The 26,193-nt window shown below is 42.8% G+C and overlaps 1 protein-coding gene and 1 pseudogene across 3 annotated transcripts in view; one reads left to right on the top strand and one right to left on the bottom strand.

Moving 5' to 3' along the window:
• Window positions 1-4,226: 4,226 nt before the first annotated feature.
• The window catches only part of LOC105473698 (protein phosphatase 1 regulatory subunit 36), a 43,771-nt gene continuing 21,804 nt past the window's right edge, over window positions 4,227-26,193 (top strand). For 2 of the 3 annotated variants that reach the window (XM_011727628.2, XM_011727627.2), the window contains exons 1-7: window positions 4,227-4,384; window positions 5,236-5,300; window positions 7,122-7,169; window positions 20,741-20,827; window positions 21,345-21,442; window positions 21,628-21,694; window positions 24,950-25,048. In XM_011727628.2, coding sequence (XP_011725930.1) covers window positions 4,316-4,384; window positions 5,236-5,300; window positions 7,122-7,169; window positions 20,741-20,827; window positions 21,345-21,442; window positions 21,628-21,694; window positions 24,950-25,048 — 533 coding nt within the window. In that variant the 5' untranslated portion in view covers window positions 4,227-4,315. The remainder of the gene's footprint in view (window positions 4,385-5,235; window positions 5,301-7,121; window positions 7,170-20,740; window positions 20,828-21,344; window positions 21,443-21,627; window positions 21,695-24,949; window positions 25,049-26,193) is intronic. The other variant, XM_011727629.2, reaches the window with a different exon arrangement.
• LOC105473697 (small ribosomal subunit protein eS10-like) lies at window positions 15,889-16,478 on the bottom strand (annotated as a pseudogene).

Raw genomic sequence — 26,193 nt, 5'->3', positions numbered from 1 at the left:
AGATTAGTTTCTAAAGTATCAGAAAATGACCATTGGTAGTTTTTGATCCTGCGGCCTGGCCTCCGGTAACTTGCTATAATACTAACATCAATCTGGGCAGACACTTCATTTTCTATTTTGAAAAGTAATTTGTAAAACTCCTAGCATTCTTGAGAGTGTTTCTTATTTAATTCTCTCTTTTCAAATTTACCTAGATTTGCATATTACTAAGATAAAGCCACCTAAGTAGCCATTCACTTTCCAGGGGTCAGTTGAAACTGGTAACCTGGTAACTCCTGGGAACTCCTTTGCAGATGTTAGATCAGCCATAGTCAAATAACAGTGGAAAAGTACTTGATGTTAGGATGGGGCTAAATTACAGTTTAAGGAATAACTAGTATCATTTGAACTAAGTAGTGGGTTATGTTGGGGACTAGAGGTCATGACTAAAGCAAATTCAATATATATAGAGAGAGAGCGAGCGAGTGAGAGTGTGTGTTAAGGGACGGAAGAAGTACATTTCTCTGACAGGCACTTATCTAAAATTCTTTTTTTTTTCTTTGAGACGGAGTTTTGCTCTTGTTGCCCAGGCTAGAGTGCAATGACTCGATCTCGGCTCACTGCAACCTTCGCCTCCTGGGTTCAAGCAATTCTCCTGCCTCAGCCTACCAAGTAGCTGGGATTACAGGCATGCACCACCACGCCCGGCTAATTTTGTATCTTTAGTAGAGATGGAGTTTCTCCATGTTTGTCAGGCTGGTCTTGAACTCCCAACCTCAGGTGATCTGCCCGCCTTGGCCTCCCCAAGTGCTGGGATTACAGGCATGAGCCACTGCACCTGGCAAAAGCCCAGTATTTATTCTTTTTTTTTTGAGACAGAGTCTTGCTCTGTTGCCTAGGCTGGAGTGCAATGGTGCGATGACTCACTGCAAACCTCTGCCTCCCGGGTTCAAGTGATTCTCCCACCTCAGCCTCCCGAATAGCTGGGACTATGTAGTAGAGACAGGGTTTCACCATGTTGACCAGGCTGGTCTGGAGCTCCTGACCTGAAGTGATCTGGTCGCCTTGGCTTCCCAAAGTACTGGGATTACAGGCCTGACTCACCATGCCTGGCCCCAGTGTTTATTCTCGATATAGCCTTTTTTTTTTTTTTTTTTTTTTTAGTCAGAGTCTTTTTCTGTCACCCAGACTGGAGTGCAGTGGAACAATCTCGGCTTACTGCAACCTCCGCCTCCTGGGTTCAAGCAATTCGAAGCAGTTCAAACTTAGCCTCTGGAGTTGCTGGGATTACAGGCACCCGCCACCACGCCTGGCTAATTTTTGTATTTTTAGTAGAGACGGGGTTTCACCATGTTGGCCAGGCTGGTCTTGAACTCCTGACGTCAGGTCATCTGCCCGCCTCAGCCTCCCAAAGTGCTGGGATTACAGGCCTGAGCCACCGCACCCAGCCTTGATATAGCTTGATATAGCTTTTGAAATGGAAATATTTTAGGGTATATGCATTCTGAAATTTAATAGGGTGATGCTTAATGTTGAAATGTCTTTCCCTTAGAACATACCAAGATGTCATAGGCCCTTTCTTCCCCTGTCTTTCAATGTAGATTAGGTTGTCTTTTAATTGAAGGCTTAGTAAATAAACACTCAAAAATGGAGCTGCTCGCCCGGCATGGTGGCTCACGCCTATAATCCCAGCACTTTGGGAGGCCAAAGTGGGCAGATCACTTGAAGTCAGGAGTTCGAGACCAGGCTGGCCAACATGGTGAAACCTTGTCTCTACTAAAAATACAAAAATCAGCCAGGCATGGTGGCGTGCCCCTGTAGTCCCAGCTACTCGAGAGGCTGAGGCGGGAGAATCGCTTGAGCCTGGGAGGCGGAGGTTGCAGTGAGCGGAGATCAGACTACCGTACTCCAGCCTGGGCGACAGAGTGAGACCCTGTCTCAAAACAAAACAAACGAACAAACAAAAAAACAGGAGCTGCCATCTCTAGATGTATAGTGTCAGAAAAAAAAAAATTTTTTTTAAAGGAGTTGCTGATTCAAAATTTTGCATTGCTGTTTTCTTCTGTGAAAAGTTAATTTTTTAAGGTAGAATTATAAAACCCTGTCCATTGGCTGGGCTTGGTGGCTCACGTCTGTAATCCCAGCACTTTGGGAGGCCGAGGCAGGCGAATCACGAGGTCAGGAGATCGAGACCATCCTGGCTAACATGATGAAACCCCGTCTCTACTAAAAGATACAAAAAATTAGCTGGGCATGGTGGACGTGCCTGTAGTCCCAGCTACTCAGGAGACTGAGGCAGGAGAATGGCGTGAACCCGGGAGGCAGAGCTTGCAGTGAGCTGAGATCGTGCCACCTCTCTTCAACCTGGGCGACAGAACAAGACTGTCTCAAAAAAAAAAAAATAATAATAATTCTGTCCATTATCTTTTTAATAGAATTAGCATGCATTATATTCAGTTAATGTCTTGGACCTAAAATCTGGGACCAGCAATTTAGTTATATATTATATGCTCTTAGATAGTTATATGACCTTAAGGTTCTCTTAATTAGGCAAAAGAAAATTCCCTCACAGGACACTTGGAGTTATCAAATATTTAGAAAGTACTTTCATCCCTACTTTAAATATCATCAATTGTGTTTTTTTTTATTTAAAGGGAAAATCGTATTTCCAGTTTTAGTTGTGAGTTTCTAATGTCATTTAAAAAGAAACCTAATTGGTGAAAAATGTACCTTAGGAAATAGGTGGGTCACTTTTTAAAATAAGTACTGTAATGATTTAGAGATGTAAAAACAATCTTTTCTTCCTGCTTTTGTTTGGGGTAAAGTGATAGAGAAGTATAAGATTGTCCCTTCGGAGTTACTGAAACTTTCCTTTAAATATTATGTCCCTCTATCATATGCGAAATAAATTCTCCTTTAATTTTTAAGTAGATATTGTTTTGGACTCTCAACTTTTATTTTTACCTAAGTTTTGTACATTAGACATCCTAAGTTTATTCTGTGATAAGATATATAGATCTTAAGTTTTCTATCAGCACTTCTCCACATATTATTGGGATGAACTGAAGAGGTTTACTGACCACTAGTTTGTTCTTCCCGATAATGATTGTGTAGTGATTGGATGCCATCCAGATTCCTTGGTCTTTCTTCATCTTTTCTGGAGCTTTACCTCATTATTTCCCTGTCCTGTCCACCCCAAGTTATGTTCACTACTTGGTGAAAAGCTCTCGGCATATATGGGATATTCTCCTTTTCAAGCGTGTCATCATGTAGTAAGAAAGCCTTGTCTGCAGCCAGTATATAGGTGGGTTTCCATATATCTGGACCAAATGAACAGCTGCCAGAATGGACTCAAGTGAGCAGAACATGAGTCTAGATGATTACTATTTAATTGCTGTAGCCAGAAATTGTGTATTACCAAGCAGTGAGACTGGGATGGTGGGAACAGAAGCAGCAGTGGGATGCCTACTGACATAATTTAAAAGTTTATGGGAGTATATACCCACTACTTATGAGCCTCTCATGCCAATTACACTGTGGTGATACAAAAGAATATACTAGGCATTCCCAATCATGTTGCATCATCTAGCATTGCTCACTCAGAGCTGGAAGGAAAAAAAAAATCAACCAGAATCAGCATTATCAACTCAGTTGCAAGAAGGAATTACAAGACATATGATTTGAAAAGTGTAAATGTAAAAACATCAATTGAATACCCATTGACACTAAGGAAGGTTCTTTGTTTTTGAGCAACACTAATTTTGAGTACTTAAGACTGGTGCTTTACACACACCACTCCTTAAAAATCCACATAACCCCTGATTTGGTGTTTTCAGAAGCAGGATCAGAGTAGTCTTGTCCTAGGTTCCACAGCTCGTTAAGCAGCACAACTGTTCTTATTTCCGTACCCAGGTTCTCTTCCACGAGGCTACCCTGCTTCCCCACCTCAACCCTGCTCTCCTCATCAACCTAGGTCCATCCTGGATTTGAACTTAATAATAGTGGTAATCATGAAAGTTTGGAAGAGATGGATCTTTCTTCCCTTAGGACTGAATGTAGTTACTCCAATTAAAACAGTAAAGTGAATAACTTCATGAAGTTTACGGTTGGAATGCCATGAAGCATGATGCCCTGGGCGGCTTTTCAATGGATAGGCCAATAAGTCGCCACGGCTTTTAAGACTGGGAAACAGGGCACCAGGCTGGGCTTTGGAAATCTCGGCAGAAGCCTGCGTGCGGCAGCAGCCCGCGCGGCCGAGGACGGAAGCGACGCCCCGCCCCGCTCAGCGCCCCGGGCGGTATCCTCGGCGACGCCGTGTGGCGGCCAGGGAGAGGCCATGTACCGGGTGCCCGAGTTTTATGCGAGGAGGAAGCGGTTAGGTGGGCAGACGCCTTACTTAATGGATGTAAGTGCAGCCTTGGTCGCCCCCATACCTGGGCTGGGAGCAAGGCGGGCTCTGCTGCCCCCAACCGGCTCTTGGCGCCGCGCCCCTCGCCCTCCTCCAGAGGCAGGTCGTCGCCTTCGTCCCGGGCTGGCGGTTCTCAGAGACACCTGGCCATATTTGCCTGGAAAAAAAACACCTCTGGTGTATTTGACAGATGGTCAGAATTGAATTCTGGCTCCCTGCGCAGGTAGTTAGGTATTTACGAAATCCCACCTCACCACCTCAAATTGGTTGTCTGCAAAATAAGGGTACCTACTGCAGGGGAAGCAGCCCCGCTCTGGGTAGAAAGGATGGTGGGGTGCTAGCTTCCACAGGTGAAAAGGGTGTACTTACTTTTTGCCACTGCCTGTGAAGGGCAGTGTTGGAGCCTGGAAGGCTCCAGAACTAGACAGCTGAGGTTGTCCTGGGCATCAGTTTATTGTCTGAATTCCAATTAATTGGTAAATTGCTATGATAAGCTATATGTAGTCTCAATTTCCTTCCTTCCTTTCGCCCTTCCCTTCCTCCTCCTCTTCTTTCCTTCTTGTCTACTTTCCTCCCTTCCTTTCTCCCTCTCCCTCCTTCCTGCCTTTTTACTGAAACCACACCTAAAATCAAAGGGATAAAATCCTAGCTTCAAGTTTAACACTTTAGGATTCTACACTCTTATTGGAAGTGTAAAGAGGAACTAGTAAGAACCATTGTTTTTTGTTTCCTTTTTATTACTTAAAAGGTGTGTTAGTAAGTAGGAATTATTGTTAAAGGTTTGTTGTCGCATGTGGATTGTAAATTGAGCTTTTAATTATTTTTGCTGCAATCATTTCGTTTTACAGCAGTTGGGATTGCGATTAGGGATGTGGTACTGGAAAGATGAAACCAGAACTCTTGAATTCAGAAGGTAAATTTTAACAACACTTTATTAGAGTTTTTATAAAAATTACATGTGCCTGGGGGGAAAAAAAGCAACACAGAAGAGTATAAAGGATAAATACCCACTGAAACCTCACCATCTGGAGACAATCATTTCAGTGAACGGCCTTTCTCTGAACACTTATCAGCTGCTTCATATGGACCAGACACTGTGCTAACCAGTTTACCAACTCTTTGAAACAGCTGCATGTTAACCAGTTTACAGATGAAGAAACTGAGGTTTCAAAGGGTTCAGCGATTTGAGGAAAATTAAGTGACTTAGCCCAATCACACAGCTCAGAGGTGACTAAGATTATTTAAATGTATGTCTGTTTGATTTACAGAGTCCACGTTTTTAATTACTTTATAAAATTGCCTTTTTGAGTTAGAGAAATACAGTTTTACATTAATGGGACCATATTATACCTGCTGCAATAGATGGTGAATCTCACAAGATAAAATTACTAAATTAGGAAAAACTGATTCTAATCTCTATTAAGAAGACACTGACTCTTAACAAGTGTATAGCTAAACTAATAATACTAGACACTCTGTTGTGCACTGATTATGTGCCAGATATTTACATATTTTTCCAATTCTTAAAACAACTGTGGAAAGTGAACATTAATGTCCTCATTTTATAGATGAAGAAACAAGGCTCAGGGAGATTAAGCAACTGAACCAAAGTCATACAGCCAGTAAGTAGCAGAACTGATAGTTTGAACCAAGATTTGTCTAATGCCAAAGCCCTTTTCGTGTACTCACTGTCTCCCTCAACTAGACAGTAAGCTCCTCAGTGGCAGAAACTGTCTTATGCATCTTCAGGTCTCTGGAGCCATCTACAGAACCTCTTAAGTAGGTACTCAATAAATATTTATTGAGCATGTTCAAAGAATCTGCTAGATTCAAACAGAGGAAGAATAGATGCAGGTGATCAATTAGAAGGTCAGTTATAGGATTACAGATAATTATAAAAGTAAGCAATAGCGAGAGTTAGAATTAACTCCATGTTGGTAAAAATAGAAAGGCAAAGGACTAAGAAATACTTAAGAGATAGGATTGACAGGATGTTTAGATAGGATGTGGGGATTGGATGTGAAGAGAGAGGGAAAAGCAGGTGTTTAGATTGGCTCCTAGTTGTGTCTGACTTGGGTGATCAGGTGGCTGGGATTGCCCTTCACCCATATACAGCATTAAAGTGACAAAACTGGCGGCCGGTTTGGTGGCTCACGCCTGTAATCCCAGCACTTTGGGAGACTGAGGTGGGCAGATCACTTGAGGTCAGAAGTTTGAGACCAGCCTGGCCAACATGGTGAAACCCCACCTCTACTAAAAATACAAAAATTAGCCGGGTGTGATGGCGGGAGCCTGTAATCCCAGCTACTTGGGAGGCTAAGACAGGAGAATTGCAGGAACGTGGGAAGCGGAGGTTACAGTGAGCCAAGATCGAGCTACTGCACTCCAGCCTGGGCAACAGAGAGAGACTCCATCTCAAAAATAAATAAATAAATAGCATGACAAAACTGGCCGTGTGTTTCAGGTTGCTATGACTTGTTCACATTAATATGTCTTGGGCTGTTGGACAAATGGGGCTGGAGGTCAGGAAAGGAGTTAGCTAAGCAGACATATATATTTATACTAGATGTTTATAGTTACATTATAAATATAATGACATGTAATTAAACAATAATTCAAAGGCTTAACATTTTATTACAGTCAAAATCAAAAGTTTACATTTTATAGAATATATATTTGAGTATTTCTGAGTAACCCATCACTTCAAAGCAGTAATTTCAGTTTTCTTTCTCAGGTTTGCTGCAGAAGATTCTGTCCAGTGGCTCCTGAAACATCACCCTCAGTAAGTGTGAGATAGACAGTGAGATAGCTTTGGATTAGACAGACAAGATAGTTACAGGAGTCAAAATACATGTTAAGGCACAAGAGAATGTGTATATAAATATTAAATACCATTTTTTTTTTTTTTGAGATAGAGTCTCACTCCTGTTGTCCAGGCTGGTGGACAGTGGCATGATCTTGGTTCACTATAGCCTCGACTTCCCAGGCTTAGGTGATTCTCCCATCTCAGCCTAGTCCCCACACGACCATGCCTGGCTTATTTTTTGTATTTTTAGTAGAGACAGGTTTTCACCATGTTGCCCAGGCTGGTCTCGAACTCCTGGGCCCAAGTGATCCACCCTCCTAAGCCTCCCAAAGTGCTGGGACTACAGGTGTGAGCCACTGCACCTGGCTGACAGTATTTTTCAAACTAATTTTCAGTGCTAATCTGACGACCCACCCTAAATGGTGCTATTTCATATTTGAGCCTACTAATAAGTTCACGGCTATCAGTTTCATATCATCTTTCATATCTGTAAAATATTCGTATTCATAAACTAAAGTTTCTTTTTGTTTGTTACCAAATTGTTAAACTGTGGCTTGATTCGATTTCCACTAATTTTGGAGAATAGCTACATGATGGTATGATTTAAAATGTAGGTTATATGACAAAATATAAAAACATGAGCAAAAGAGGCCAGACTCAAAAATGTAAATACTGCATGATTACATTTGTATAAAAGTTTTAATAAGTAGGCAAAAAATAACTTTAATGAGAAGAGTAAATAAAAAATAGTGGTCACCTTTAGGGAGTTATCAACTGGTAGCAGTGGGAGACAGTATAAGGAAACCTTCTGAGGTGGTAGAAATGGTCTATATGTTGATCTGGGTGATAGCTTTGTGGGTATATACATAGTAAAAAATTCATCAAGCTGCACACTTTAAGATTTATGCACTTTACTACATGTAAGTTATAACTCAAAGAAAAAACAAAAAAAACTCCAAACCCCAGACTATGTGGAGTACACAAACTGGGGGGCCATTAAGGGAGGTGGAAAAGGAATATTATGAAGAACAGATGGGGTTGAGCCAGCCCGTTTTTGGTAGAGCTGCTTTGTGTTTAAGTAACTTAATGTGGTGAGCCTTATAGTATCAGGATTACCTTGGGCATCTACCTGCTCAGGTAGAGGAAGGCAGACCCTTGTGTATTTTAGGTCAGAGTTGGTATTTGGATTCATTGGAAATACAGGTATTGGTTCCCTGTTAAAATCTGAGCATATTCCATCATAATTTTTTTTTTTTTTTGAGACAGAGTCCCTCTCTTGTTGCCCAAGTTGGCAGTGGCACAGTCCTGGCTCACGGCAACTTCCGCCTGCCGGGTTCAAGCGATTCTCTTGTCTCAGCCACCTGAGTAGCTGGGATTACTGGCATGCACCACCACACCCAGCTAATTTTGTATTTTTAGTAGAGACGGGGTTTCTCCATATTGGTCAGGCTGGTCTCGAACTCCCCACCTCAGGTGATCTGCCCGCCTTGGCCTCCCAAAGTGCTGGGATTACAGGCGTGAGCCACTGCACCTGGCTTCATCACAAATTTTAACAGATAGGTTCCAAGTCAGAGAGGACTCTTTAACTGGAACATGCTTTTTCTGTCACGGACAGTGCTACTGGGAACTTACGGACAGTGCTACTGCTACTGGGGACTTATGGACAGTGCTACTGGGAACTTACAGACAGTGCTACTGGGGACTTACGGACAGTGCTACTGGGAACTTACGGACAGTGCTACTGGGGACTTACGTTACTCCAGTTGGTAGTGAAGGGGCAGGGCTGAGGCAGAGGTGGTTGAAAGTAGACGGTGGTAGGGATGGAAGCTGCAAAGGTAGCAGGTGTGTTCAGTGACTGCTCTCACACCCAGCAGGGCAAGATTGGAACTAGGCAGACAAGACAATTATGCAGCAATCCAAGATGGAGGTGACTAGGACCCAGATGAGCTCTGGCAGGTGAATGGAGAGATAAGCAGGGGTGGGGAGAGCCAGTAAGTGTGTGGAGTGGGTAAAGGGTAACAAGCTTATTTTTTAAAATGCATACTATTCAAGGTGCCTGCCAATAGGACCCCAGGTTAAGAATCCAGTAGGCAGGAGTTTGGCCCTTAAGAGAAAGGCAAGTGCAAAATTAGAGTGGGAAGTGGAATGATTGAGGCTGGAACCCTAGGAAATACCTTCTTAAAAAAATTATGAAATATATATTTTTAAATCATACTATTTAACCATTTTCTTGTTTGCCTAGAGAATACTCTCCAGTGGCGCTTGCAGCTACAGCGTTTACCCCAAGATAACTTTGCCATGAAATATCTCGCTTTCCTTATTATTTTCTCATCGTTCTAGTATATTGACTTTGGAAACAAAAGACATTCTGTTTATAGCATTCGGTTTTTAGTGGTATTACCACTTACGAAATATAGTAATTGTCTATTGCTGAAGATTTCAAATCCTAGAAAACGTAGCATTCCTACACATGATGTTAACATCGTTCTCGAACAGTTGTTAGCCAAAGATTCAGTTGATGAATATGATTGTTCTGAAATAGACGATTCTGATGATTGAGATGATTCTGATGTTAGTTCTGTTGAGAAATAACTCTAAGAATAGTTTTATATTTTATTTTCACATGGAAAATCAGTCAGATTTGCTTCAGCCTCAAAGAGGGTGTTTATGTAAAATTAAATGAATGCTGGCAGTGAGCTACACTTTTTTTTTTTTTCTAAATAGGAAAAGGGTTAAAAACATCAGTGAGTGCCTGTAGTCCCAGTAAGTCGGGAGGTTGAGGGGACAGGATTGCTTGAGACTAGGAATTTGAGGTTATATTGTGCCATGATCACACCTGGGAATAGCATCAGCCGCTGTACTGCAGTCTGAACAACATAGCAAGACCCTGTCTCTTAAAAAAAAAAATTGCAAAATACTAATAAGCAAAAACAAAGCACAGTCCCACCCAGCAAGTAACTGTTAACATCTTATGGTATACATATATAGCTTTCCAAATCTTCTTCTGATGTTCCCCTCTCTCTCTGTCTCTCTCCACACACACACTCTCTTAACATTCTGCATTTCCGTCATTTCATATCTTTTTCCTCATTAAAAAATTGTACATATCTACTGAAAAACAAGTATATAAATGTACAAAGCAGAAAGTGAAGATTCTACCACAGTTGTATACCCAAAGACCACCAGTGCACCAATGTTAAGAGTTACCATGTTATTTTTATTTTGTGTTTTCAACATACTGGTTACATTTACTTTACATTTTGTGACTGATAATTCCAAAATCTGAAGTCTTTGTAGGTTCAGGTTCTTTTTTTTTTTTTTTTTTTTTTTTGAGGCAGGGGTTCACTCCCATTGCCCAGGCTCACTGCAGCCTCCGCCTCCCAGGCTCAAGCAATTCTCCCTTAACCTTCCAAGTAGCTGGGACTACAGGCAGATGCTACCGTGTCTGGCTAATTTTTGTGTTTTTGTAGAGACAGGGTTTTACCATGTTGCCCAGGCTGGTCTCAGACTCCTGAGCTCAAGTGATCTGCCTGCCTCATGCTTCCAAAGTGCTGGGATTGTAGGCATGAGCCACGGTACCCTGCCCTGCAGGTTTGATTTTGTTGTCAATTTTATTTTTCTTGCAGCATTATTTTAAAAACTTAAAAAAAATAAGTATAAATAGGCTGGCTGTGGTGGCTCACATCTGCATTCTTAGCACTTTGGGAGGCTGAAGTGGGAGGATTGCTTGAGCCCAGTAGTTTGAGACCAGCCTGGGCAACATAGTGAGACCTCTGTTACCACAAATTTTTTTTTTTTTTTTTTTAATTAGCTAGGCCTGGTGGTATGCGCCTGTAGTCCCAGCTACCTGGGATGCTGAGGTGGGAGGATTGAGGCTGTGGTGAGTCATGATTGCACCACTGTGCTCCAACCTGGGTGACAGAGTAAGACCAAATCTCCAAAATGTGTGTGTGTGTGTGTGTGTGTGTGTGTGTGTGTGTAAACATTTAAAACTTTTTATTTTATTTTAGAATTTTAGAGACAGGGTCTCACTTTGTCACGTAGGCTGGAGTACCGTGGCATGATCTTGGCTCAGTGCAGCCTTGACCTCCTGGTCAAGCGATCCTCCCATTTCAGCCCCCACCACGCCCACCTGCTGCCCCCCAGCAAATAGCTGAAACTACAGGGGCATGCCACCAGGTCCAGCTAATTTTTTTGTATTTTTTTGTAGAGATGGGGTTTCGCCATGTTGCCCAGGCTGGTCTGGAACTCCTGAGCTCAAGCAATCTTCCTGTCTCTGCCTCCCAAAGTACTAGGATTACAAGTGTGAGCCACCATGCCTGGCCACTTATAACTTTTTATATTAGAAGATTTCAAATATATAAAGATAGGGAAGCTGTTGTAATGAACCCCAACCAACCTATAACATAGCATCAACAAGTACCAAATTAAAGTCAATTTCATATCTATACCTCTGTCTACCCCACTCCTCAATTATTTTGAAGCAAATCTCAGGCATCATATCATCTGTAAATATTTCAGTATGTATCTCAAAAAATAAGCACTACCTTAGAAAACACAACCGATGTAGGTTGGGAGTCCCAATATATAAAATAAGAAGAAGGGGAAAGAGAAGGAGGAGGGGGACAGAGAAGGGGAGGAGGAGAATACAACTGAATTACTATTTATATACCTAAAAATACAAATGGTAATTCCTTAATATCATATATTCAATTATATTCAGTCGGTATTCAAATGTCCCCTGTTGTCTGATATTTTTTAAGTTTGTTTCAATCAGTCTTTAAAATAAGGTTTGTACATTACAATTGGCTTGATATATGTCTTAATTATTGTACACATTTTAAGCCTTTGATCGGTATCTTCATACTGCTCTCAAGAATAGGAGACAGGCAAAGAGGAATTGGCCAAAGACAGAGAAAGAATGGGCTGGGGGTGGTGTCTCACGCCTGTAATCCCAGCACTTTGGGAGGCCTAGGTGGTGGATCATGAAGTCAGGAGTTCGAGACCAGCCTGGCCAAGATGGTAAAACCCCATCTCTACTAAAAATGTAAAAATTAGCCAGGTGCGGTGGTGGGCGCCTGTAATCCCAGGTACTCAGGAGGCTGAGGCAGGAGAATCGCTTGAACCCAGGCAGCAGAGGTTGCAGTTAGCTGAGATTATGCCACTGCACTCCAGCCTGGGTGACAGAGTGAGACTCTGTATCAAAAAAAAAGAAAAAAAAAAAGAGAGAGAGAGAGAAAGAATGATTAGAAAGATCAGAGGAAAAACCCTGATACAGATAGGCCTCAGGGGCAAAAGAAGGTTCTCCAAGAAAGAGGATTGGGCAGGGAGGGGTCAGCAGTGTCACAGGCTGGAGAGTTCTGAGGAGGGCACATACTGCAAAGAGGCCTGTGGATTTAACAAGTTAGGGATCTCTAGGGACTAGGTGAGAAGCAGCTTCAGGAAGGCTGTAGGGTATACATCAGATGACAGTAGTTACAGGTGAGAATCTAAGATAAAGATGAAAAACTAGCAAAAATAGAGTACTTAGCCGGGTGTGGTGGCTCACTCCTATAATCTCAACACTTTGAAAGGCCGAGGTTGAGGGTCACTTGATCCCAGGAGTTTGAGACCAGCCTGGGCAACATAGCAAGACCCTGTCTCTCCCGAAGATGGACAGAATTAGCTGAGCATGGTAGTGCGTGCCTGTGGTTCCAGATACTTGGGAGGCTGAGGTGGGAGGATCACTTGAGCCCAGAAAGTTGAGGCTGCAGTGAGCCATAATTCCGCCACTGTACTCCAGCCTGGGCAACAGAGTGAGACCCTGCCTCAAAAAACAAACAAACAAAACCCCCAAAATAGAGTACTCTTGTTTTTTTTGGTTTGTTTTGTCTTTTTTTTTTGAAATGGAGTCTCGCTCTGTTGCCCCAGGCTAGATTGCAGTGGTGCAATCTCAGCTCACTGCAACCTCCCCATCCCGGGTTCAAGCGATTCTTTTGCCTCAGCTTCTTGAGTAGCTGGAATTACAGGCATGTGGCACCACGGCTGGCTAATTTTTGTATTTTTAGTACAGATGGGGTTTCACCATGTTGGCCAGGTTGGTCTCAAACTCCTGACCTCAGGTGATCCGCCCACTTCGGCCTCCCAAAGTGCTGGGATTACAGGCGTGAGCCACCGTGCCTGGCCCAAAATAGATTACTCTCATCAGTAGGTTTACCGGTGAATGAAGGAAAGAAAGACATAGTAACCTTTAGTGGATCTGGGAGTAAGGCAAGGTTTTGGGAATTTTTGTTAGTTTTGATTTAAAGGTAGGAAAATCTTAAGTGAATTTGTTATGGCAGAAAAAATGAATAGACAGAGAAAGGAAGGTGGGACTGGGATCAAGATCAGAGATCAGGGTTGGAAGAGAGAGCTGCAGCTTTTCCACTGAGTGGTGGGAAGGAGGTAATGCAGACAGCTTGGGCATTTGGAGGTACAGGCAGGGGTATCCATGCTGCCCTTCTTACTGAAAAGAAACCAGACCCTTCCAGGCTATAGTCAAAAAGAGAGCTTTTTGTTAGCAGTGCTGTTGAACCGAACTCTTTTTCCCTGAGATTGCTGCTCTGCTTGGGGCTCGCTTACGAGGAATTGCTGCCACTGCCACACTGGGCTGGGCACCAGGGCTGAGGAAAGTTGTATTCACCAAAGTGGCCTGATCCAGATATGGGACCCGGATTTCCTGAAGTCCAGTGTACAGAGGAGACAGAGAAGTCTTCCCAAGAGAGGTGATATCTAAGCTACGACCTGAGGAAAAATAGGAATTGGCAAGGTAAAGGGCCATTTGATTGGGGAGGAAGAGAGTGCATTCTAGGGAGAAGGAACATGGGCAAAGCCCAGACCTGCAAGCGCATGGGCCATAATGTGGGGACTACAGGTGGTTCATTGGGCTGAGTATATGGTCCCAGACGAAGTAGATTTAAACCAGGGCCAGATTATAAAAGCTCTTGTATATCATGGTGAGGAATTAGAACTTTATTTAGATGGCATAGGGAAGTCATCAAAGCAGAGAAGTCACCTGTGATTAGAATTGTATCTTAGGCCCGGGTGCAGTGGCTCACGCCTGTGATCCCAGCACTTTGGGAGGCCAAGGCGAAGAAATACCTGAGGTGAGGAGTTCAAGACCAGCCTGGCCAAAATGGCAAAACCCATCTCTAGTGAAAATACAAAAATTAGCTGGGCGTGGTGGTACCCGCCTGCAGTCCCAGCTACTTGGAAGGCCTGAGGCAGGAGAATCGCTTGAACCCGGGAGGTGGAGGTTGCAGTGAGCCGAGATCACGCTGTTGTACTCCAGCCTGGGCAACAAAGCTAGAATCTGTCTCAAAAAAAAAAAAAAAAAACAAACCACATCTTAGAAAAATGGCTGGGCCAGGCACAGTGGCTCACGCCTGTAATCCCAGCGCTTTGGGAGACTGAGACAGGCAGATGGCCTGAGCTCAAGAGTTTAAGACCAGCCTGGGCAACATGGCAAAACCCTATCTCTACCAAAAAGTACAAAAATTAGCCAGGCATGGTGGTGCACACCTGTAGTCCCAGCTATTTGAGAGGCTGAAGTGGGAGAATCATCTGGGCCCTGGAGGTTGAGGCTGTAGTGACCATGATGGTACCACTGCACTCCAGTCTAAGCGACAGTGAGACCCTATCTCAAGAAAAAAAGAAAAAGAAAAAAGAAAAACGACTGGCTAAAAGATGGAAAATTGTTTTGGGGGAGACAAGACTGAAGGCAAGGAGATCAGTTAAGAAACAATTGCAGAAATTCAGTTGACAGATGGCTAAAATTAGGATGGTGGCAATGGAAAGAGAGGGAAGTAGCTTAAAAAGATATTAAAGAATTTAGTGATTAGTGAGCCATGAGGGGTGAGGGTGATGGAGGAATCAAGGAAGACACCATTTTCCAGCGTGAGCACCTGGTTTGATGGTGGTACTTATTTACTGAGATGGGGGAAACAGGAGGCGGGAATACACAGTTAAGGGGCAATGTGTTTATTTTGGACAGACTGAGTTTGAAATGCTTCTAAGACAGCTGATTGATGGTGTTCAATAGACTGATGTGTCACTTTATAAGTGTGCAGAAAGATCTGAGCCTTGAATATAAATTTGTGTGTTATTGGTGCTAGTGAAGTAGATGGAATTATTCAGAGGGAATGAGAAGAATAACCATATGGGGTTCTGAGAGGGCCCTCATTTAGGGAAGGAACATTCCTCAGAAAAGGAGCTTTAGAAGGAGACCAATAAATTGTAGCCAGAGAGAGGGGAGGAAAATGGAGTGTCCTGAATCCAGATAATCTGTTTCATAAAGTAACATCTTGATCTCGGGGGGCATTCAAGTTTTATCCCATCAACTTAAGACCCTGAAAGTTCTGAGGTTTTAGTCCTCTTCCACCTGGGGTAGGCCAGCTTCTATACCACTAGCCAAGAGGAGTGCTAGACTTCTAGGTATTCTGAAGTTCAGATCAAGAAAAGATGATCCCTTTCCCCTCCCCCAGCTTGAACTCCCTGGCCTCTCTCCTGGTCAAATGACAACGGGAAATCTTACCCTTAGAGACAACCTAGCTCCCTACTCATAGGCAAGTCTTGTCTTACTTTTGCAGATTATACCCTGATGGGGATGGCTATCAGAATACAACAGATACCCATAACCTCCATGCCAGAAATGCCAGGGAAAGGGTGGCCATTATTTCTTTCTTTCTTTCTTTTTTTTTTTTTAAGGTTTTTTGGCTGTAAGTTTATTCAATGCAAAATAATCCTCTTCAATTTTACTGAGGTGGCTGACCATGTCCATGACCAAATCCACCTTTAAACTGAAATTCGGTTGCTGACCCAGCCCCAGCCTCGGCTTTTTTGTCGGTACCAGGTAGCACAGCACTCCATCTGTAGGTATCTCTGTCAGTTTCCCCTCTCGTGAGTCTCACAGGTCGCTAACCCTCCAGACCTTTAGGCTGAGGCCTGCCAGTCTCTGGATGGCTACGGCGTAGGGTGGCAGGCACAGTCTCCAGGGGCAGATGAAGATAATCACAGAGATACTGGATACCCTCATTGGTAAGGTACCAGTAGAAATGTCTCCAGGAAACTGTTCCTTCACGTAGCCTCGGGACTTGAGAGACTGCATGGCCTTCATGACATGAAGGTTGGGCACATTCTTGTCTGCCAGCTCCAGGTGCTTAGGCATGTGGACATCCTTCTTGGCCACCATGACTCCCTCCTTAAAAAGGAGTTCGTAAATGGCAATCCGGTTCTTCTTAAGCATCAACGTCTCGGCGGCTGCAGCGTCTGGGGCCAGGGCTCCCATTATTTCTTAAGAGTTAGTTAAGGAAGAGCAGTGGAGAATGGTTTGAAGGGAGATCTGGGTTCACATCCTAGCTCTGCCCCTTACTAGATGGTTATCAGTTGTCAAGTTACTCAGCCTCAATAATTCTTAGCTCCTTAATCTATAAAATGAAATAATAATGCCTCATGAGACGTAAACGAGGGTGCTGGTATAGTTCATCAGCATGCATGCCCATTTCTTACTTGGTAAAGAGATAACACCTTTACTCACAGGCATCATCTAGGTTGGCCCACGAGGCAGACTTTTCTCTCTCACATAGTACCTGTTATCCTTTCCCTTCTTGCTTCAAGTGCCCCTATTCCAAAGCTGGGAGGGAACCAGCAGTCTGCCTGAATCTTTGCCAAGGTCATGGACTCCCCTGAGGACATAAAACCAAGGAAACCCTACTCTATGAGTAGACTCTGTGAGAACCATCAAAGAGGTCTAACTTGTGTGGAAGCCAAAAGCCCTCTGCATTTACGTGATGGATTCTAGAGAGAAAATATGAATTGCTTTCCTGTTTACTCCAAGGCAAGGGGAATGACATGAATATATTGTAATATTAGGAAATTATATCCACCTTGTACTCTGGAGATAGTAGGAGGGTACAGGCTAGCTAGCCCAGACTGTGGTTTGGGCACCAATCAGAGGTTCAATTCACAGTGCAATTTTCAATTATTGGCTGGGTGTGGTGGCCCATGCCTGTAACCCCAGCACTTTGGACGGATCACTTGAGGTCAGGAGTTCGAGACCAGCGTGGCCAACATGGTGAAACCCCTTCTCTACTGAAAATACAAAAATTAGCAGGATATGGTGGCAGGCACCTGTAATCCCAGCTACTTGGGAGGCGGAGGCAGGAGAATCACTTAAACCTGGGATGAAGAGGTTGCAGTGAGCTGAGATCGTGCCACTCCAGCCTAGGTGACAGAGTGAGACTCAGTCCCCCCCCCCAAAAAAAAAAAATTCAGTTATTTCTAGTGTTGTTTCTTGGTGAGTCCAAATGCATTGTGAGCATAGGCTGCTTTAGGGCTATAGCAGAGCACTCACTCACAAAGTGGAACCTGTCTCACCAGCCAAGCTAGAGAATGACTTCAGTGAAGTGAAAGCCACTCAGACAAGTGTGAAGTAGAGAAGGTCTGTCCAGAGGTCAGAGCATAAGGACTAAAAGCTTAGCAGTAAATGCCAGGCTATTTACTGGCAGGCACTACCTACCAGTTTCTAACACTGGGACATGGGTCAGCCTCTCCAAGCCCTAGTTCTCCATCAGTAAAATGACAGCATTATACTAGATGATATTTTTTACTTCTAATAACCCCCAGATTCTATGATTTTATGATTTTATTTTTTATTTCATTTTGTTACTATTGTTTTTTTGAGATGGAGTTTCGCTCTTGTTGCCCAGGCTGGAGTGTAATGGTGTGATCTCAGCTCACTGCAACCTCCGCCTCCCAGATTCAAGCGATTCTCCTGCCTCAGCCTCCCAGGTAGCTGGGATTACAGGCATGAGCCACCACGCCTGGCTAATTTTGTATTTTTAGTAGAGATGGGGTTTCTCCATGTTGGTTAGGCTGGTCTCAAACTCCCAATCTCAGGTGATCCACCTGCCTCGGCCTCCCAAAGTGTTGGGATTACAGGCGTGAGCCACCGCGCACAGCCTCGCTTTTTTATTTATTTTTAGACAGGGTCTCACTCTGTCACCCAGGCTGGCTAGAGTTCAGTGGTGCAATCTCAGCTTACTGCGATCTCCACTTTCTGGACTCAGGCAATCTTCCCATCCCAGCCTCCCAAGTTGCTGGGAACACAGGCATCTACCACCACACCCAACTAAAATTTTTTTGTATTTTTAGTAGAGACAGGGTTTCACTATGTTGCCCAGGCTGGTCTCAAGTTCTGGGCTCAAGCAATCCCCTGGACTCAGCTTCCTCCCAAAGTGCTGGGATTACAGGTGTGAGCCACCAAGCCTGGCCAATTTTATGGTTTTATAGTTCCAAGTTCATCTGACTTAGTTCATAGACCTGATCTATATAAATAAGATAGTCCCAAATGTATCTTTCCAAATTTCTTATTTTAAGGCTTTCTTGTCTCAGAACATCTCAGGCAAACTAGTATAGCAAGAAACTTTGAATTATAGTGATGGGCCGAGAAAAGGGGGAGGAGACACAATTTTATTTGACATTAACTTAGATTTAGTGTTTCTACCTTCTCTCATCTTCTAGAGAAGAGAAACCCAGGAGAGAGCTGGGAGCACCTGGGATTTCTTTAGTCTGTATATCAGTGTTTTGAAAAGTTATGCAGGTAATACATTTTCATAAAAAATTCAAATAATGCAGACGTATACAGATGTGAAATTGAGATCTCTTCATTACCCTCTCTCCTTCTTGCTCCGTCTAATCCCCCACCCCTCTCTGGAGGTAGCCACCACCAACGTTTGGTATCTTTCCATTTCTTTTTCCCTGCACACCTCCACCTCCAGTATTTTAGCACACCCCGCCCCATGAATACCCATTTCTTGGAGACCGGTGATAAGAGCAGCACCAGAAAGAATGAAAAGCTTAGAAATCATCACTGGCCAACTTGGTGCCAGTCATCTTAAAAAAAAAGAAAAAAACAGGCCGGGCGCGGTGGCTCAAGCCTGTAATCCCAGCACTTTGGGAGGCCGAGACGGGCGGATCACGAGGCCAGGAGATCGAGAGACGATCCCGGCTAACACGGTGAAACCCCGTCTCTACTAAAAAATACAAAAAAAAAAAAAAAAACTAGCCGGGCGAGGTGGCGGACGCCTGTAGTCCCAGCTACTCGGGAGGCTGAGGCAGGAGAACGGCGTAAACCCGGGAGGCGGAGCTTGCAGTGAGCTGAGATCCGGCCACTGCACTCCAGCCTGGGTGACAGAGCAAGACTCCGTCTCAAAAAAACAAAAACAAAAACAAAAACAAAAAAACAGTGGAATAATTTTTAAAAAATCATTCTCTTGAGGTAATATTGTGTACGTGCTTTTAGGAACTAACCTACAACATGAATATTGCCAGGCAGTTGGAGAAACTCCTGGAAGAAGAAGAAAGTACCAAGCTGACTTTATTACTCTCATGGGGAGGTATTTCTTTAACAAAATTTATTTGTGGGATTTACCAAGGAAATAATAAAGTTCTCATGATTGATATTTGTCTTTAGAGAATGAATAAAGTTTAGGGGAAGTGCTTCTATTACTGCATCTGCATCTCAGCTTAACAGAGGGACACATAACTTTGGGCAGAGGGTAAATTTCTGCATTGTGTTATCAATGTGGCATTGTTATAACCCACAATGGGTTTGACAGACACCACAGTTCTCCCAGAAAATGTACTATCTATAAGGCAGGAACCTCGTCCTGTTAGTCTTCAAAACACTTTTCTCTGTTTTTCTGTTAGCATTTGCTGAGACTCTCAAAAGTCTATTCAATGGCTCTGATGCGAAACCATCTTATTTCCAATGTCATAGCAATTCCTAACACATAGTAAATCGTCAGTATAGATTTGTTTGTTACTTAATTGGGTTCCTGTGTTAGTCAGACTCATTACGGCTTAGTAGTGCTCGTACAACACGCTGAGAAACTCTGAGTTAAGTAAAAGGCCCTGAAACCCACCTGGAGATGGAGATGGCTGAGGCCTTTAGAAGAGTCCACAGCAGTGAATACTGAGATTGCTGTTTGGGAGGCAGGATTGCCTGGTGGCTCAGCACTCGGCTCTATGGCTAAAAACCTAGGCACCAGTCGTGACTTTGCCAGTTGCTGTTATTTTAGTCAAGTCACTTAATTTCTCTTTAAGTTTCCATTTTTCTTGTATGTAAAGATGGTGATCATATTTTGTGTTAGAGTTTCCATGAGGATTAAATGAGATTGTGCCTAAAAGCACTTGTCATATAACAAGTACCTCAATAAATAATCTTTTCAAACTTGCCAAGAGCTTTCTCTTTCTTCCGAAGTTGCTACAAGATTTTTCAGATACTCTGTGTGTGGTGGTATTCTGGAGACTGCTGATGGTTAGAGGCTGAATGTAAAGTCTGAAGTTTTAATTTTTCTCTAGATAAGTATTCCATCTATAAATACATGAATTGAACACTGCTGTGTCTCAGATTCTCTTCAGCCTCTGCTGATAATATATGCTAGTCCAAAGATTATGAGCTATGATATGATTTGACTTGTTTTCCCCTAGAAAAGGTGAAGTCCCTAATTATCTCATTTTTATTGCAGTTTTACACCTGCAGTAGAAGTCAAGGAAAAAGGAAAGAAAGGCAAAGCAGTTCACTTTGCAGAAATTGATGGTCCAGCTTCAGACAGGTAGATTAACTTTCCAATCATGCCAGAGTTGCATAGCATCTCTCAGTGGAATGGCTTCAGCCTTTACAAAGTACGAAAATACCATTCCTGTTATTCTAGTTTGCAATGCGAATACCCATCAAAGAAAGAACATGCGCTATTTCAGAATTGTGGTAGGAATTACAATAGTCCCAATAAATGTATTCTGTTAACCTGGCTGTTAGCACATCTTCAACTTTTTACAGTTTTTTAAAGTTTGAAAATGATAGGTACACCAGAACAGATGATTTAAATGATCTATTTTGGATGGTATTTGTAGAAACATTTTACATCAGACAGTGAACATCCCTCTTGCCTTAACATAGTAAATAAAATGTTTAATAAAAAGCATTCCAAAATGATCTTACATCAAACAAAACCCATGTATGACACTCAGGCTCTTATTACTGTTTAATAAATGCTTTCTGCACCTCAGGATAGATTGAATACAACTAAAATATATTAAACCACTACTGGCAACTGTTATATTCCAAAACAGGTTGACAGATAAAAGACTTGCTGCAAGAGATGATAAGTCAGCTAAAACTTTAGAGAAACGAGGTCAACAGGGCACCATTACACTGGATGATGTTAAATGTGAGTAACTGTTTCTTTATCCATACATAAACATTCGTCTGTACATGCATACATAAACATCCATCCATCCATCCGTACATAAACATCCACCCATCTATACATAACATCCATACATAAACATATCTTGTGTGACTCTCTAAGGCAGCTCTTTGTGCCTCTCTCAATTGTCCATTTTCTCTTTTCAGTTGTTACTTTGCTTTTGCTACAAGATACTGAGATGCAGCGGATCTGTTCTTTTACAACATTTATGAGGTATCTATTGCTTATGAGGCATTTTAGATCTTTTATCCTTTATTTTTCAGTAACTTCATCTGATAAGTGATGACAAATCTGATTTTTAGAGGAAGAGTGTGAGACTGGCTCTATGCAAGCCATCCTAGTCACAAAGACTGCGACCAAAGAGTTGGGGAGAGGAAGCCAGAAGTCATAGGAACCCCAAATAAAATCCCAGGGCAAGTAGTATGGAGAGCATGCTGTCAGAGTCTCACATGGACTGTGCTATTTTTATATAATAGTTAAAGGATATACCCATTTGCTGGCCGGGTGCAGTGGCTCACGCCTGTAATCCCAACACTTTGGGAGGCTGAGGCAGGCGATCACAAGGTCAGGAGTTTGAGACCAGACTAGCCAATGTGGTGAAACCCCGTTCCAAAAAATACAAAAATCAGCCGGGCGTGGCGGTAGGCGCCTGTAGTCCCAGCTACTTGGGAGGCTGAGGCAGGAGAATCACTTGAACCTGGGAGGTGGGGGTTGCAGTGAGCTGAGATTGCGCCAGTGCACTCCAGCCTGGGTGACAGAGCAAAACTCCATCTCAGAAAAAAAAAAACCAAAATACAAACATTAGCCAGGCATGGTGGCAGACGCCTGTAATCCCAGCTAGTCGGGAGGCTGAGGCAGGAGAATTGCTTGAACCTGGGAGACAGAGGTTGCAGTGAGCCGAGATTGTGCCATTGCACTCCAGCCTGGGCGACAGAGTGAGACTCCCTCTCAAAAAAAAAAAAAAAAAAAAGATCTACCCATTTACTGAAGATCACTTTTCTCTACTAGTTATGTTTGGCAGCCCCAGGATGTGCTAGGTGTGTGGCTCTGGGTGAGTTTCTTGACATTTATTTATTTATTTATGAGACAGAGTCTTGCTCTGTCGCCCAGGCTGGAGTGCAGTGGCGCAATCTCGGCTCACTGCAAGCTCCGCCCCACCCGGGTTCACGCCATTCTCCTGCCTCAGACTCCTGAGTAGCTGGAACTACAGGCGCCCGCCACCACGCCCGGTAAGTTTTTTGTATCTTTTAGTAGAGACGGGGTTTCACCGTGTTAGCCAGGGTGGTCTCGATCTCCTGACTTTGTGATCCACCCACCTCGGCCTCCCAAAGTGCTGGGTTTACAGGCGTGACCGTTTCTTGACCTTTCTAAGCCTCAGTCTCCTCAGCTACAAAATTGGGAAGTAATTGTGTAATTGTGTCCCCTTTGTGTGGCTGTGCGTGGCTGTGCCTCACGTAGCCTCTGCACCACGAACGCTCAGTGAGAGTTGGGTGCCCGATGCCATTTGCACCCCTCCCCATTCCCTTAGCATACACATGCAGGCTGCTTGTGGCAACTGCCTGAGACTCGGCCTGAAGGCTTCATTCCATCACAGGCACACACTCAGCCTGACTGCAGGGCAAGCTTGGAGCTAGGGAATCAGTGCCCTAGAAGCAGCCCTTATTCAATGCCCTGCTGGAGGAGGAGTTGGTAGGTAAATTCTTGAGATGTTTTCTACGCTGTCTCCCAGAGTCCCCGCAGGACTGAACTCCACTTACTTGTTAACACCCTCTTTGTTGGCTTCCTTTCCTGCCTCATTTCCCCACTTTCCTACTGATATTTCCTGAGATCACTTCCAACTAAACTGTTCACTTTCAAGTCTTCGGCCCAGTGTCTGTTGCTGGGGGAACCCAACCTGAGAAGGGGAGTTATTAATATCTTGAAAAGAAAATCTGTAATGCTCACCCTCATCCTGCTCTTTAGGTATAGTTCAAGAAAGCAGTGCCGGAGAAATAATTTGCATTTGGGGCCACACAGAAGGCAGCAAAAGTCTTGAAAAAATATTTAGAAAGAAAACAGTGACTTCTAGTTAAAAACAAATGAGAGAGCATTGTAAATCAGTGCAGCCTTTTCAGAGAGCGAGGCACATACACTCTGTGGTAGCAATTTCACTTCTGTCTATAATATTTTTTTAAAAAACGAAATACCCACAATAGAAGACAGTTAAATATGAGGTATAGAATATTCTATTCAGCTCTTTAAAAGAATGAAGAAAATCTACATATAATATCATAGAAAGAGGTCTATGCTACACAGAAAAGTGACAAAAGCAAGTTGCAAAGAATTGTATATATAGTATTACCCCACTTATTACCAAAATACATTTTTTTTTTTTGAGACAGAGTCTGGCTCTGTTGCCCAGGCTGGAGTGCAGTGGTACGATCTCAGCTCACTGCAAGCTCCGCCTCCCGGGTTCACGCCATTCTCCTGCCTCAGCCTCCGGAGTAGCTGGGACTACAGGCTCCCACCACCACGCCCAGCTAATTCTTTTTTGTATTTTTAGTAGAGACGAGGTTTCACTGTGTTAGCCAGGATGGTCTCAATCTCCTGACCTCGTGATCCACCCGCCTTGGCCTCCCAAAGTGCTGGGATTACAGGCATGAGCCACTGCGCCGGGCCACCAAAAAACATTTTTAAGGCATGTATTCTTATACATGTGTATATGTTGGTGGAGGAGGATGAGGAGGATGTTATATGTGATTGTCTTATGTTTTAGAAAGTTTAGAAAGGATTCATACCAAACTCTTTTTTTTTTTTTTTTTGAGATGGAGTTTCGCTCTTTTGCCCAGGTTGGAGTGCAGTGGCACAATCTCAGCTCACTGCAACCTCCACCTCCTGGGTTCAAGCGATTCTCCTGCCTCAGCCTCCCAACTAGCTGGGATTATAGGGATGCACCACCACGCCCAGCTAATTCTTGTAATTTTTAGTAGAGATGGGGTTTCGCCAGGCTGGTCTCGAACTCCTGACCTCAAGTGATCCACCCGCCTTGGCCTCCCAAAGTGCTGGGATTACAGGCATGAGCCACTGTGCCTGGCCCATACCAAACTCTTAGTAGTGGTAACCACTAGGGAGTAGGATGGTGACAGATGTAGGAGGAGAGAACTTTTTACTTGATACATTTCTCTATATTTTTTAAACAATGGAAATATATTGTATAATAACTTTTTAAAAATGAAAATTAATTAGTAAGCACAACTATAAGAATTTAGTGTCTGACCTCTCCAAAAGTTTTACTTACAAAAACCAGACTTCTTAAATCTTTAAATATATAGTAGATAGAATTTTAAGTGGTAAATTAGTTCTTTGATAGGCATGATAACATGGTTTTCTATTTATTCTTGTGTTGTGTGCTCATTTTTTTAAATGAGAAATCTTATGTTTGAAATAGGTTAGCGTTGACTCTTTTTGTTGTTTCAAATATCCCCATAGGAATAAGAATCTTGATAATTTCCTCATGGCATTATTGTACTACTTAGCTCGTTACTTGGAAAAAAACTCACTGGAAAAGAAACCCAAAAGCTATATGGTGTAAGTAAGATTTTATAGTGTGCTTTAGAGTTTTTTCACTGCCAGTATTAAAAGTAACTTTTGTCTAGGATAAAGAGATGATGGAAATTTTTAAATCTTTGAGATGTACTGAGACATTTTACATAGGAAGAGTGTGTCAGTTTTTAAAGCTCACTGGATAATTTATATGTGTATTCCAGTAACAAAATATTCCAACTGATACAGACTAGCACTGCACAATAATGAGATAATGAAAGCCATGTATGTAATTTAAAATTTCTGGTAAACATATCTTAAAAATGTAAAAAGATACATGTGAAATTAATTTTAATAGTGTCTTTTATTTAACCCAATGATGCAAAAAATATTATCATTGCAACAGAAGTTGATATTAGGAAGTTATTAATGAGATACGTTACTTTTTTGTAGTAAGTCTGGTATCTAGTTTATACCTATAATATATCTCAATTCATACTAGACACATTCTCAGTAGCCACATGTGGCTAGTGGCAGCCATCTTGAATGGTGCAGATATAGTTGTTGTTTGTGTGCTTTTTATGCTTACAAAGTTCTTGCTAAAGGGCTTGTAAGCATCCAATTAAAAAACATCTAAGAATTAAAAAAATTCATAGATTTGGCCAAAGTGGCATTCCACATCACAGGAAAAAATCCAAGGTTTCTTAGGCTACTTATAAAGAATTTAAATGCTTTAGCTTTAGGCAGAAGTGGCACAGAGGTGTACACCAGGGCAAGAATCTGGGAACTCAGAGTACAGAGCAGAACAATGCCTCTCAGCCTTGGTGACCTTTTGCAAACCATGGAACTTTCCACGTGCCAGGCTGCCCTCCCCAGTAAGTGTGGAACCAACCCAATGATTTAGCTGTTAGGAATGCTGGGTAGAGTAATTAACTTGTTGCTGCAGGATGTTTTCAAAACGCAAAACCCTGTATACAATCAAGCAGTTGGAAAAACATCTTATGGACGGAATAAATGTATCTGGATGGCAGTTTTGTAAAGAACCAAATAAATAATTTAAAAACTCTTGTTCCTGTAAAACCATCATAATATACAACATCAGTGTTATTTTGGGACTGTATTTCACAACAGGGCAGCCAGAGCATGAAATGTTTCTATGGTAGCAAGCAAAAGGGTTTAAAGCCAGCTAT

The sequence above is a fragment of the Macaca nemestrina genome, chromosome 7, assembly GCF_043159975.1.
Source record: "Macaca nemestrina isolate mMacNem1 chromosome 7, mMacNem.hap1, whole genome shotgun sequence".
NCBI lineage: Eukaryota > Metazoa > Chordata > Mammalia > Primates > Cercopithecidae > Macaca > Macaca nemestrina.
This window is presented reverse-complemented; position numbering and strand designations above follow the sequence as displayed.